Source organism: Zootoca vivipara, chromosome 6, assembly GCF_965207765.1.
Source record: "Zootoca vivipara chromosome 6, rZooViv2.hap1.1, whole genome shotgun sequence".
Taxonomy (NCBI): domain Eukaryota; kingdom Metazoa; phylum Chordata; class Lepidosauria; order Squamata; family Lacertidae; genus Zootoca; species Zootoca vivipara.
In genome coordinates, this window is record NC_142589.1 from 89,197,284 (window position 1) to 89,212,435 (window position 15,152).

Below are 15,152 nucleotides of genomic sequence, written 5' to 3' on the forward strand. Positions count from 1 at the left end.
CGATTGGACAAAACTATGGAACGAAAATCTCAAATTTACAGCATGCATAGCCTTAAAAGAGAATGTATTTCAAAAAGTGCATTTTTTTCTTCTTCTAATACTGTACTATTGCCATATTTCAAAAAGTGAAAATCCGGAGACAAAAATTCTTGAGCTTTTTTTGGGGGGGGGGCAATATCTTTTTAAAAAGAAAGAAGAGTTTTTGAGCTATTTTTAATGAAATTTGACAAAATCTACACTTCTGGATTTTCCTGGACGTTTCAGCAATTTCTGCCCGGATGCTGTTTACAAAGGCCGAATTCTGGTTATGTCTGGGAAATTCCAGACGTATGGAAACCCACACACTTTTGCAAAGCAATTCCTCTCGTCTAATGCATCTTTGTATTCTGTTTTCACTAATATACACCTTTTCCTACCTTACTATATGAGCGCACATTTCCTGCCCAGAGAACTACACCACAGAAATTCAGAGAAGTGCAAATTCAAACAGAATTAGCAAAGCTCAGATTTAGTAGGCTCACTCACGGATGCGAACTGGACTGAATTTGGCCCCACACCTGTCAGCACGGGGCACCGAACTTGCAGTTAGGGGGAGTAAAAATGATGTTGATAATAATAATAATAGGGGGAGTAAAAATGATGTTGATAATAATAATAATAGAAGTGTTTTTGCTTGTTCAGAAGGAGTTCTGGCTTGTTTTTATGAGGTGTGTGGTGGGTACAAGAAAAGAAGCGTTGGGGGCTCAATCTGACCTGGGCCTCGCTTGCTTTCAGCCCCCTATAGGGCTCGCTTCCTGCCTAGGCCATCAGAGTAATGTTGCAAACTCTGAGCATGTCAAGGGTGCTTTTCACTTTGCAGCCTTCATCGCTTCGCTTCTCCTCCCCAGGCAGAGTGCCGGAATTTTATCAAAGTGCTTCTGCTCCGCAATGACAACCTGCTCTTCGTCTGCGGCACCAACGCTTTCAACCCCATCTGTGCCAACTACACCGTGAGTACCAGAAACTTGGGGCCAGCTGTTATACTGTGTTTCAGGACTCCCGACATAGACCAGATGAAAAAGTTCAGGCAGTACAGTTTCAAAGTTCTAAGAACAATTTTATTGTTTCTGTCAGACAGAATCAATACAGTCATACCTGCCAAGTTGCTGTCAGAGAAATAAGGGACTGGGCGGAAATAGCAGACCGGAAGTGGCGCTGCCGCCATTTTGGAACTGGGCGGAGCATGCTCAGAAGTGACTTTTGATGCTGCTTTGCCCAGTTCCAAAATGGCCGCCGCGCCAGAAGTCACACTGCAGCCATTTTGGAACTGAGAAGAGCAGCATCAAAAGTCGCTTCTGAGCATGCTCCGCCCAGTTCCCAAATGGCCACCGCGCCAGAATAAACCGGGGGGAAACAAAAAAATCCATTTTTTCAGCTAGGAACAGCAGGAAAAACGGGGATCTCCCGGGGAAAACGGGAGACTTGGCAGCTAAGGATAAAGTACAAGTGAGAATAAGGCTTCTTTATTTGCACCAAAAAACCTTGTGCATATACAGAGTATAAATACAACTTCATGCAAAAAAGATCTGCCCCTTACCCCACCCCTATGCTGTATTCCTTTAGCCAATCAGAATGGTGTCTGACTTACTAATTTCAAGCTGCAAAGCCCTTTGCCTACTCCACTAGGTGGTGCTGTATAACTATTATTGCATCTGTTACCTACTCAAATGCCCCTGGACATTGCTTTGCATATTGTGGTCAGCCAGTTTCGGGTCGGCTAGGGGGAATTTCCAACAGGATGTAACAGATGTCTTTGGCTTGTGTGCAACGAGAAATTCGCATTTGCAGGCAAGACATGAGATGTGCCTCAGACAAATGGAGTTTTAGAAGTTTTATAGCCTTTGATCAAAAAGGTCAGGGGTGGTCAGATGCCACACAGCCAGAAGGTGCCCGTAACTCATCACTCACCTCAGTTTGTACATGTTCCTGGCCACGACTCAAATATCCCTTGTGCTTGCGTCAATGCCGGATTTGTTGTTGTTTAGTCGTGTCCGACTCTTCATGACCCCATGGACCAGAGCACGCCAGATTTACATATAAGCTAAACAAGCTATAGCTTAGGGCCCCACTCTCTTGGGCCCCCACCAAAATATACTTCTTCTTAATTGTATTTCACTATTAATATACTTCTTCTTAACTGTATTTCAGTTCAACAACTGTATTTCAGTTTACTTTGATAAAATACATGTATTTTCTCATGTGCAAATGGCTTTAGGTACCTATTAGGTCCATAAATTACCATATCACATATATTCAACACAAAAAACAGCGACAACTTGTTGTTGACAAAGGACAGCTGGACATAGAAAGGGCCCCATTACCTTCGGTAGCTGAGGGCCTCATCAAACCTAAATCTGGCCCTGGCTTGCGTCCTAACTAGTCTGGCTGAATCGTGCTTCCCCACACAATATACATGACCAACGTTATGGGCTATTATTTCCATGCCCAATGGTTCAAATAGTGTTCTAACCAGTGGTGGCTGGTGGCCCTTGGGCAGAAGGTTGGGAGCCCAACAGCAGGGGGCACCAAAGACAGTGGCAGGCAGGCCCAGCTAATTCTTGTTTCTCCTCCTCCCTTCTGAGTTCTACAAGGGGCAAACCCTGAGTCGGAGGAGGGGGACAGTCAGTGACAATCCCCTGGTGTGGTTGCGAGTAAAAAAAAAGGCAGACAGTTTGCTGCTCCCCTCCTTTGAGAGCCACCCTTCTGTGGCCCTGTATTCACTTGAGCTGTTTTGGTGGTTGCCCACAAACACCTAAAGATTTCTTGCAGCTCCTGTGAATTCCATGGTTCCTCCAGGTCCGCCGATAACAGCCTCTTGCGTGCTTTGGCTATGTATAAGGTTCGACACTTGGCAAACGGCTCTGCTATGCTTTAATTTTATTTTAAAAACATGCACAGATTTCCACCTGCCCATCCAGATGCATGCGGGGCTCACCACAAAAAAAAAAAGCAGTCTGTTGTGCTGGGGGATGCATTGGGTCGTACCCGGACCCACTCGCAGTACACCCACCGGAATTAAACATGACTCACTTGTTTAAGTGAGTCTAGATCAAGGGAAGTAATAGTACCACTGTATTCTGCTCTGGTCAAACCTCACCTGGAGTACTGTGTCCAGTTCCAGGCACCACAGTTCAAGAAGGATACTGACAAGCTGGAATGTGTCCAGAGGAGGGCAACCAAAATGGTCAAAGGCCTGGAAACAATGCCTTATGAGGAACGGCTTAGGGAGCTGGGTATGTTTAGCCTGGAGAAGAGAAGGTTAAGGGGTGATATGCTAGCCATGTTAAAATATATAAAAGGATGTCATATAGAGGAGGGAGAAAGGTTGTTTTCTGCTGCTCCAGAGAAGCGGACACGGAGCAATGGATTCAAACAACAAGAAAGAAGATTCCACCTAAACATTAGGAAGAACTTCCTGACAGTAAGAGCTGTTCGGCAGTGGAATTTGCTACCAAGGAGTGTGGTGGAGTCTCCTTCTTTGGAGGTCTTTACGCGGAGGCTTGACAGCCATCTGTCAGGAATGCTTTGATGGTGTTTCCTGCTTGGCAGGGGGTTGGACTGGATGGTCCTTGTGGTCTCTTCCAATTCTATGATTCTATGACTTGGGTCCATTAATGTCAATGGCTCTGGGTCATTGGATACAGCCCATTTCCTTTTGTCCAGCCCCTCGAGAGATCCGCAGTTTGTCTAACTATCTCCCCCCCCTCCATCAGATGGACACGCTGGAGCCCACGGGAGACAACATCAGTGGGATGGCTCGATGCCCCTATGACCCGAAGCACGCCAACGTCGCTCTCTTCACAGGTCAGTTCGGAGCACGGAGGGAAGTATTTTGACCCGGCTATGATGACTTAGCGAGCAGGAACAGCATTTACACCTCAACTTTCCTGCAAGGAGCTTGAGGCTGCCTGCATGCACCCATTCCCTGCCCCCAGCCCTGCAAATTTTTATGGTTTCCTTAAGCATCACAGCAACCCTGTGGGGAAGGTTGGACCGAGGATACACTCAAGGCCACCAAGCAAGGATTTGAACCTGGGTCTCCCCAAACCTGGCCTCACACGCACAGATAATGAGCTCTTTCAACGACAGAGAAGCAAGCCAGTCTCTGGTTCCTATGGAGACAACGAAGTAGGTTATCCGTGGTCCTCGATATACAAGGCGTTTTGTGTGTGTCGGTGGAGGGAGGACCTCGCTTGCTAAGAATCATAGACGCCTTCTCTGCCTCTGTTTGGTCCCATGTGCCCACCATTAAATTAAAAACACACCCACAGAGTCACATGGTTTCTAATGACATGTATTGCATGTCTATCATTCTGTGTTTAGCATCAGATCTAATTTGGCCCTTCTTCTTTAACCGGCCCTCTCTTTATCTTTTCATTTTGCTGCCGTCCTTATTTCCTGCTCTCTCTCTCTATCTTCACCTTTTCTCTTTGCATAAGTGTGCCTCCGGATTCGTTTCCCTCTCCTCTGCCTTATTCCAAGTCAAAACATCCATCTTGTTATTGTCTTACAACAGCAAGGAGAAACTGGCGGGGCTGCTCTCCAGGTGCTAGTGAACTAAAACTCCCGTCAACCCTGACAATATAGTTCATGCTGGCTAGGGCTGATGGGGGTTCGAATTCAACAGCGCCAGGAGAGCCCGGCAGGTTTGTTCCGCACACCCCAATCGGCAACCTGACGGGCCGCAGGATTCCAGGGTCCCTGGCCCTGCCGAGGGTCAAATCCAGCGCCTTTTGCATTCAGAGGATGTGGCGCTACAACTGAGCTACAGCCCTTCTCCTCAAAATAAAATATGGAAATACGAAACCAGGGAGAGACAAAGTTCCAAAAAGACTGGAGTAAATTTGTGGATTATATGGAAAAGAACTGTAGAAGTTTAAAGACACTTGCAGGATTGAAATAAATCCTACGAATTGACTAAAGTAAGGGAAACAAAAGAACTGCAAGATAGGAGTGAATAAGAAAACCGGATGAGGGGAGGGAGGGAAGTCACAGCTCGGCAGAGCAAAATGAACTGAGATGGGTGAATTTAAGATGAATTGTATTTTTTAAAAAAAATTGTTTTTGTTTTGTTTGTTTATTTGGGAAAAGTTAATAAAAAATATTCTAAAAAAATAAAATAAAATATGGAAATAGATTGGGGGGGGGAGAGAGCTCTAAAACCTAGAAACTGATAAATGATAGGATTTCGATTAATTGGGAGGTGGATGAAAAAATGCAAGATGCAGAACTTTGCTGGACCGGGAATCCCCAGGCTGGCTTATGCAAACCAGCCTGGCTGGCCTAGCAAAGAACAAATCTGTTAACATGGCAAAAGGGGGTCGATGGGCCATCTGAGAGGAATCTTTTGGCCCTGAGGAGACGGATGTTGCCAGGGTGATGGGGTGTGTGTTTGAGGTGGCAGGAAATGAGAGTTTTTGAGCAAGGGTTGCTGGGAAGCAGAAAGACTGGGATCCATCTTGGGAAGGCTGGCTGAAGGTTGGCTGTACTGCAAGCCCCTCTTGAAATGACCGTGCTGTGAGATCTGGACCCCCTCCATGCAGACTGAAGGTGTAAATAGGCGAATAAGCCATTTTTAAAAAATAAATTTTTATTGAGTATCAATTTTTATACAATTAAACATAAACAATAAACAAATAGTCTATAAACCAATGAACATAAATAAATAATAATCCGTAATAGTAATAATAATAAATAATAATAATAACGATTTTTAAAAAAATCAAAAAATTCACCAAATACCAATCACCCCCTGCCACCTTCCCCCCTCCCCCACAAACTTCCCTCCCTTGTTTACTCGACTTCTGTTTTCACTTCAACTCCAATTTTGTAAGTATAGTCCATCACTTACATATATTCTCTGCATGCATTCTGTCTTCCTATATTCCTCTATCTCTCTTCTCTTATATCTCCACTCTTTATCTTTTGTATCCCTTCATATCTTTTTATTCTAGGCATGTGAGCATGCCCTCTTTTAAATAATGTTTTTTATATATATTCATCGTAACATTCCCATTCGCTTCTTAGTTTTTGTTTCGGTTGATTTCTCAAAGCTGCTGTCAGCTTGGCCATTAATAAATACTCACTAAGTTTGTTTATCCACTCTTCTTTTGTTGGTGTTTTGGATGTCTTCCAATATGTAGCTATTAGAACCCTGGCATATAAAAACACTGTCTTATTCTTTTGGGGAATCTCTTCACTTACCGGTAATAAACCTAATAGGTAGATCTCTGGTTTTTTCTTTATCATTTTTTTCATCATTTTCTTTAATTCTTCATGAATCATTAACCAAAACTTTTTTATTTCTTGACAAGTCCACCACATATGTATGAATGTGACATATTTTTTAAAGCTACGGCAGTCTCCGCTGCGTCTCAGTCCTCCAAAGGAACACACACCCCAGGTGAATGTCCGGAACCCCATGGGCTTTTGCCACCACTCGGCAGAGAGAGCGGGAGGCACCCGACTTTTGCAGCAGTGTTATTCCAGTCTTTGAGGTTCTTAATAAGAGGCCAGTTTAAATAGGAACCCAGAGTCGCATCCATGTAAGCACTGCTCAGAGTAAACCCCTAGAAATCAATGGACGTGTGCCTCCCTTGGGTTATGCGGGTGGCGCTGTGGTCTAAACCACTTTTGGGCTTGCCGATCGGAAGGTCAGCGGTTCGAATCCCTGCGACGGGTAAGCTCCCATTGCTCTGTCCCAGCTCCTGCCAACCTAGCAGCTTGAAAGCACACCAGTGCAAGTAGATAAATAGGTACCCTGTTTCTCATATTTTAAGACATACCCATAAAATAAGCCATAGCAGGATTTTTAAGCATTCAAGGAATATAAGCCATACCCCGAAAATAAGACATAGTGATAGGCGCAGCAGCAATGCCGGCCGCGGCAGGAGGAGGAGGAAAAAAATAAGACATCCCTTGAAAATAAGCCATAGTGTGTTTTTTGAGGAAAAAATAAATATAAGACATGTCTTATAATATGAGAAACACGGTACCGCTACGGCGGGAAGGTAAACGGCGTTTCCATGCGCTCTGGTTTCCATCACTGTGTCCAGTTGTGCCAGAAGCCGTTTAGTCCTGCTGGCCACATGACCCGGAAAGCTGTCTGTGGACAAATGCCGGCTCCCTCGGCCTGTAAAGCGAGATGAGCGCCACAACCCCAGAATCGCCTTTGACTGGACTTAATCATCCAGGGGTCTTTTACCTTTTAACTTTTTTTTTATTGAATTGGGGACCTTTTGTATGCAGGGCATGTACTCTGTGGCTGAGCTAGAGCATTTTCTTCGGTGATTCCAACTTCCAGGCGCCACGCAACATGCCATTATTTACAACTCCTCTCTCCCCTCCATCACTTCATATCTATCTCCCCCTTCCCTGGCAGGTGGGATGCTTTTCACCGCCACTGTGACGGATTTCCTGGCCATCGACGCAGTAATTTACCGCAGCCTGGGAGACAGCCCGACTCTTCGCACAGTCAAGCACGACTCCAAGTGGTTCAAAGGTGCTTTTTCGATTCACTTCGCGGTGGGGGGAGGCAGGAGTGGGAGAAGCCGCTCCATTTGCTCATAACGCAAGGCGATGTGCTCGTCGGATGAACTGGTGTCGAGGAAATAGTCCTCGTGACAAATCGATTGAGGCTTCTTTAAATCGGCTGGCGAACTGGAGTAAAATATGCGGGGGGGGTTGTTGTTCTGCTTTTAAACATCTTTATTGAAAGTTCAAAAAGTACATAACTATATGTGCACTAAACATGGTGAGACATGTAAATAAAAGAAAGAAAGAAAGAAAGAGAACCCACGTAGAAGGGAAAATAAAGAGGGGAGGGGGGGAAACCAAAACTGCATGTTTTACAAGGTGGTTATTGTACTTCACCAGATTTTAACCTATTACAATATTTGCAAGAATAGGTTCCGGATATCTTAGAATTTGTCCATGGCGTCTGCGTTTATATGCAAGTTGTTTGTATGTTGCAAGTTTGCATATAATCACAGAAGGGAGCCACATTTTTATTTTTTTCCAATTCATCAGTATCAGCCTTTTTTGCCATAGTCAGGGCACGGAGAGTCCACTCTCGTTGTCCATTTGTAAGGTTCCATGTGCTGGCTATATACCATGTTTCTCCGAAAATAAGACACCGTCTTAAATTTATTTTTCCTCAAAAAACCACACTATGGCTTATTTTCAGGGGATGTCTTATTTTTTCCCCTCCTCCTCCTCCTCTTGATGCGGCCGGCATTGCTGCTGCGCCTATCACTATGTCTTATTTTCGGGGTATAGCTTATATTCCTTGAATGCCTAAAAATCCTGCTACGGCTTATTTTATGGCTACGGCTTATTTTCGAAGAAACAGGGTAATTCAAGAGGATATTTTGCTCTGTAAATGTAAGGTTGTTCCATACAGTTCTGTGGGTGGTTTCAGTTCCCTTCTGCCAAAAATCTTTCAATATAGGACAATGAAAAAACATACATTTTAGAGAAGCATTATAGTAAATATAATGCTTAAATATAATATAGTAAATTACAGTAAAATATGTGTTGGGATGTGCATCGATGATCCTTCCTCGAGTTTGTGAGATCGGTTCCCTTTGCAGTTTAAAAAGGAAGCTTAGATAGGCTAGTTTAAGCAATCCTGGATGATTTAAGGCAGGCTGGATTTTCCTGGTGCTTTCCTCCTTTTCTCCCTCTTAAAACAACACAACGGAACATTGCGCATCTTCTAAAAGGTAAAAACGACGTTTGCTCACTCGGAATACTTTGTTGAAGTGTAACAGATACAGCAGCTTTGTTTGGGCAGGCTTAAAATAAAAAGTCGAACTTAACAATGATGTCTGAGCTGGTGCAGATAATCTCACATTGCTGGCTGAGCAGAAAGAGAGATGGAAAGAGTTTGTGCCCGGGCAGGTAGGCAGGAGAATATACCGTCATACCTTGGATCCCAAACGCCTTGGTACTCAGACATTTTGGCTCCCGAATGGCACAAACCCGGAAGTGAGTGTTCCAGTTTGCAAATGTTCTTTTTTAAAATAATATATATTTATTGATTTTATAAAATTGCAGAAAAAAACAAACAGCATATAACAAGAACATAGAGAACAGTTTGCGAATGTTCTTTTGGAAGCCGAACATCCGACGGGGCTACCGCGGCTTCCGATTGGCTGCAGGAGCTGCCTGCAGGCAATCAGAAGCTGCGGTTTGGTTTCTGAATGTTTTGGAAGTCAAACGGACTTCCGGAACAGATTCCGTTTGACTTCCGAGGCACGACTGTGCATTTCTATGTCCAGGGCACAGTGGGAGTGTCTCTCACAGAGTCCTCTCTAGCAAATGTACAGGGGAATTCTGTGAGCTTCAGCTGCCTATCCAGCAAAACATGAATTGTCGGTTTGACTGCATTCTAAATATCCCACAATATGGCATGCTGCAGGGACAGATTATCAGGATGTTGGGGAATTGACGAAACAGGAGTCAAGCATCACCCGTCAAGGGCCCATCTGCTTAAAAAGAGACACGGGGAATGATTTGGGCTTGTAGTCAATATCAGGCATACGCAGAGGGGAGACCCACTGAAATGAATGGGGAGGGCTGTCTTAGGTGCATCAACCACAGCTGGTCCAATCTGAGTAAAATTTAATTAGATACAATCCTTGGATTGAGTGGGTGTTATGTACTGAGCTGAATCCTAGAACAATAGGATTCAGAATCAGCGGGAGCTACCCAATCCAACTCCAGGTGGAAGTGAATCCGCAACCTGATTGGCCTGCTGGAGCAGCCAATCAGGCGGCTGGCAGAAGTGAATCTGCTACCTGATTGGCCTGTAGGAGCAGCCAATCAGGCTGCAGGCAGAAGTCAATCCACAATATAATTGGCCCACAGGTGTAGCCCTGAAGTAGCCAATCACGCAAGGCCCATTGTGTAAATAATGTATATAAGCAGATGGTTTTGGGAATAATAATAATAATAATAATTTATTATTTATACCCCGCCCATCTGGCCGGGTTCCCCCAGCCACTCTGGGCGGCTTCCAACAAAACAGAAATTCTAAAATACAGAGATCCATCAAACATTAAAATACAGAAATCCATCAAACATTAAAAGCTTCCCTAAACAGGGCTGCCTTGAGATGCCTTCTAAAGGTCTGGTAATTGTTGTTCTCTTTGACCTCTAGTGGGAGGGCATTCCACAGGGTGGGTGCCACTACCGAGAAGGCCCTCTGCCTGGTTCCCTGTAACTTGGCTTCTCGTAGTGAGGGAACCGCCAGAAGGCCCTCGGAGCTGGACCTCAGTGTCCGGGCAGAACGATGGGGGTGGAGACGCTCCTTCAGGTATACCGGACCGAGGCCGTTTAGGGCTTTAAAGGTCAACACCAACACTTTGAATTGTGCTCGGAAACGTACTGGGAGCCAATGTAGGTCTTTCAGGACCGGTGTTATGTGGTCTCGGCGGCCGCTCCCAGTCACCAGTCTAGCTGCCGCATTCTGGATTAGTTGTAGTTTCCGGGTCACCTTCAAAGGTAGCCCCACGTAGAGCGCATTGCAGTAGTCCAAGCGAGAGATAACTAGAGCATGCACCACTCTGGAGAGACAGTCAGTGGGCAGGTAGGGACTCAGCCTGCGTACCAGATGGAGCTGATAAACAGCTGTCTTGGACACAGAGTTGACCTGTGCCTCCATGGACAGCTGTGAGTCTAAGATGACTCCCAGGCTGCGCACCTGGTCTTTCAGGGGCACAGTTACCCCATTCAGGACCAGGGAGTCCTCCACACCCGCCCGCCTCCTGTCCCCCACAAACAGTACTTCTGTCTTGTCAGGATTCAATCTCAATCTGTTAGCCGCCATCCATCCTCCAACCGCCTCCAAGCACTCACACAGGACCTTCACCGCCTTCACTGGTTCTGATTTAAAAGAGAGGTAGAGCTGGGTATCATCAGCATACTGATGGACACCCAGCCCAAACCCCCTGATGATCTCTCCCAGCGGCTGCATATAGATGTTAAAAAGCATGGGGGAGAGGACAGAACCCTGAGGCACCCCACAAGTGAGAGCCCAGGGGTCTGAACACTCATCCCCCACCACCACTTTCTGAACACGGCCCAGGAGGAAGGAGCGGAACCACTGCATGACAGTGCCCCCAGCTCCCAAACCCTCTAGACGATCCAGAAGGATGTTATGGTCGATGGTGTCAAAAGCCGCTGAGAGATCCAGCAGAACAAGGAAACAGCTCTTACCTTTGTCCCTAGCCCGCCGGAGATCATCGACCAGTGCGACCAAGGCAGTTTCAGTCCCATGGTGAGGCCTGAATCCTGACTGGAAGGGATCCAAATGGTCCGCTTCTTCCAGGCGTGCCTGAAGTTGTTCAGCAACCACTCGCTCAATCACCTTGCCCAAGAATGGAAGATTTGAGACTGGGCGATAGTTGGCCATATTGGCCGGATCTAAAGATGGTTTTTTAAGAAGCGGTTTAATAACCGCCTCTTTCAGCGGGTCTGGGAAGGCTCCTTCATGGAGAGAAGCATTTACCAACCCGCGAAGCCCATCGCCCAGCCCTTCCTGGCTAGCTTTTATAAGCCAGGATGGGCAAGGATCAAGGAGACAGGTGGTTGGTTTCACTCGTCGAAGCAGCCTGTCCACATCCTCGGAGGTAACAGATTGAAATTGATCCCACAAAACTTGACTAGACAGGACTCTAGCACTCCCCCGCCCCGGCCCTGCTCCCACGGTGGAGTCTACCTCTTCCCGAATCTGAGCGACTTTATCTGCAAAAAACTTTGCAAAATCATTGCAGGAGATCATGTGGCCCGTACTGGGCCCGGATGGAGCAGGTGGTTCCGCTAAATTGCGAACCACCTGGAAGAGTCTCCTGCTGCTGTTTTCTGCAGATGCGATGGAGACGGTGAAGAAGGTCCTCTTCGCTGTCGCCATTGCCACTTGGTAGGCTCGAAGTTGAGCTCTAGCCCGTGTCCGGTCTGATTCAAAATGAGTTTTCCGCCACCGGCGCTCTAGCCGTCTCAACGACTGTTTCATCGCCCTCAGCGCCGGGGAAAACCACGGGGCTGTCCGGGCTCCATGCAATCTGAGAGGGCGCTTCGGAGCCAGACAGTCAATAGCGCTGGTTAACTCCGCATTCCAGCGGGCCACCAGGGAATCAGCTGAAAGGCCATCGACATGGGATAAAACATCCCCTACCACTCTCTGGAAGCCAATTGGATCCATTAAGTAGCGGGGGCGGACCATCCGAATCGGTCCCACCTCCGATGGGAAAAGAGCCATTCGTCTTCTCTTCTTCTCCTTGATGAATATGAGCTGAATAAAGAGCATGAAATTCACTCTCGACTCCGAGTATATTTCACTGGCGACGAGGATGGGATCCTGCTGAGCTGACCGCCACCACGCACTGCACCGCTGCATCGCACCGTGCATCCAGGCTTCAGCTCCAGGACCCAAGGAACCCAGAATGGCAACCGACAGCAGCTTCTTGCCATTCAAACCAGCATCAGGAGACTGGGAAGGGTACGCCGCCCGTTTCAACTTCCTCCTGCAAGCGAAAGAAGTCACCAACGATGCCATGAAGAGGGCGACATTCTTCAGCGTCTGTGGAGAGGAGACGTTTGAAATCGCCCGGGCTCTCCTTGCACCTAGAGATGTCGCTACCGTCTCTTACAAAACAATAATGGAACGGCTGAAGGAGCACTTCTCACCACAGCCCTCGGAGGTAGCTTGCCGAAATGCCTTCTACGCAAAGCGGCAAGCCCCGGGGGAAACCATAACTGGGTTTGTGACCTCCCTCCGCCAAGCCGCCCGGTTATGCAACTTCTCAGAGTTGGAGAACATGCTTCGTGACCGCCTCGTCGGTGGCCTGAGGGACGAGATGTTGCAACGACGCCTCTACGCCAAAAAAGACCTCACGTTCCAGATTGCTCTGGAGGAAGCCCTGGCAACCGAAGCCGCCGAGAGGTCAACGCAAGAGGCACGACCGGCCCCGCCATCCCAACCGAGGGTCTACCACGAAGACCTCACCGACGAATCCGAATCTGACAGGGAGGAAGTACACCGAGTACAGCGGCGCACTCAAGCAGCACACACACCACAGCAGCCTCGACGAGAAGGAGGGAACTGTGCAAGCTGCGGGGAGAACCACGAGAGGAGGACCTGTCGTTTCCGCAACGCAGAGTGCAGGCAGTGCAGAAAATTGGGACACATCGCCCGGGTGTGTCGGGCTCGACTCACCCGTCGACAAGCATCAGATGACCGACCCAGGAGCCCCAGGTCACACGGCACCATGCACCAAGGCAACTCGACGGAGATCACGGACTACCAGGTATTCCAGTTGCCCCATCCCAGCACAGAGAAAATTTATATAGAGGTACAGATAGAGGGAGCCCCATGCCGCATGGAGCTGGACACGGGTTCAACTCTATCCATAATCTCGGCCCGAACATTAAGGGAACTGTGCCCTAATGGGGGTCCCAAACTAAGGCCGGCCCCATTCACCCTCCGGGACTTCCAGAAACGTAAGGTCCCTACAATGGGGGTGGGGACCTTCAGGGTCCAATATCGAGGGCGAAAGCAACAATTGGACTTGCTGGTAGTTAAGGGCCCCTACATTAGCTTACTGGGACTGGCATGGTTTGGACCTCTGGGGCTAGCCGTTACCGGGGTGAACCACACTAGCTTACAAGTGGACGTGGACGCCATATGCAAAGAGTTTCCAGGGGTTTTCGATGGGGCATTGGGACGATATACAGGACCCCCCATTGCCCTACAGCTAGACCCCGCTGTACGACCCATCAGGCACAAGGCCCGCCGGGTCCCGTTCGCCCTGAAACCCCGCATAGACGAGGAATTGGACCGGCTCGTGGAGCAAGGAGTGCTGGAGCCGGTGCCCAACGCCCCCTGGGAAACTCCAATTGTCACACCCGTCAAGCCTAACGGTTCGGTCCGCATCTGTGCAGACTACAAATGCACCATAAACAAGGCTCTCACGGCTCATGCATACCCAGTGCCAGTGGTCAGCCATGTCCTCGCCACCCTGGCTGGGTCAAAAATCTTTGGCAAACTGGACTTGGCCCAAGCGTATCAACAGTTGCCTGTGGACGAAGCCACAGCAGAGGCTCAGACGATTGTGACGCACAGAGGGGCATTCAGAGTAAAGCGGCTGCAATTTGGCGTTAGCGTGGCACCAGGCATATTCCAGAATCTAATGGACTCTCTCCTTAAAGGGATTCCTGGCGTCACCCCCTTCTTCGATGATGTACTGATCGCCGGGCCCACACCAGAGGAATTTGAGGACCGCCTCCGCTCCGTCCTGCACCGTTTCCAGACGGCGGGCCTCAAGGTGAAGCGGGAAAAGTGTTTACTGGGAGTGCCGCAGGTGGACTTTCTGGGATTTAAGGTGGACGCAGAAGGGGTCCATCCAACCGGTGACAAGGTACGGGCCATTTGTGAGGCCCCAGCGCCCAAGAGCAAGCCCGAACTTCAGTCATTCTTGGGACTATTGAACTTTTACCATGCCTTCCTTCCCCATAAGGCAGCGGTAGCGGAGCCCCTACACAGACTCCTAGATAAAAGGGCCCCTTGGGTGTGGGGCCAGCGACAAAGGGCCGCATTCCAGGCAGTCAAGGACTTGCTCGTCTCGAACTCGGTCTTGGCACACTTCGACGAGAGGCTGCCAGTGGTGCTGGCATGCGACGCCTCTCCCTATGGCATCGGCGCTGTCCTGGGACACCAACTCCCGGATGGAAGAGAGGTGCCGGTGGCATACTTCTCCCAGACGCTTGCTGCAGCCGAACGAAACTACTCACAGATTGACAAGGAGGGTCTGGCAATCGTGAAGGGCGTAAAAAAATTCCATGATTTCTTGTACGGGCGGCCCTTTACCATAGTGACTGACCACAAGCCGTTGCTTGGCCTGTTTGCCCCCGAGAAGCAGACCCCCAAGTGTTGTCTCCACGTGTCCTCAGGTGGTCAATTTTCCTTGCCGGCTACCAGTATGCACTAATCCACCGCCCTGGGAAGGCGATGGGCCACGCAGACGCACTCAGCAGGCTACCACTACCAGAAACAGGCCCCGACCCAGCGCCTGCGCAAGAGGTTATGACCCTGGAGCTGCTTCCCGACCGAC

At 48.3% G+C, this 15,152-nt stretch overlaps 1 protein-coding gene across 4 annotated transcripts in view; it reads left to right on the forward strand.

Moving 5' to 3' along the window:
* The window catches only part of SEMA6B (semaphorin 6B), a 189,749-nt gene that overhangs the window by 147,134 nt on the left and 27,463 nt on the right, over positions 1 to 15,152 (forward strand). For 3 of the 4 annotated variants that reach the window (XM_060275375.2, XM_088672968.1, XM_060275376.2), the window contains exons 6-8: positions 888 to 989; positions 3,753 to 3,843; positions 7,421 to 7,540. In XM_060275375.2, coding sequence (XP_060131358.1) covers positions 888 to 989; positions 3,753 to 3,843; positions 7,421 to 7,540 — 313 coding nt within the window. The remainder of the gene's footprint in view (positions 1 to 887; positions 990 to 3,752; positions 3,844 to 7,420; positions 7,541 to 15,152) is intronic. The other variant, XM_088672969.1, reaches the window with a different exon arrangement.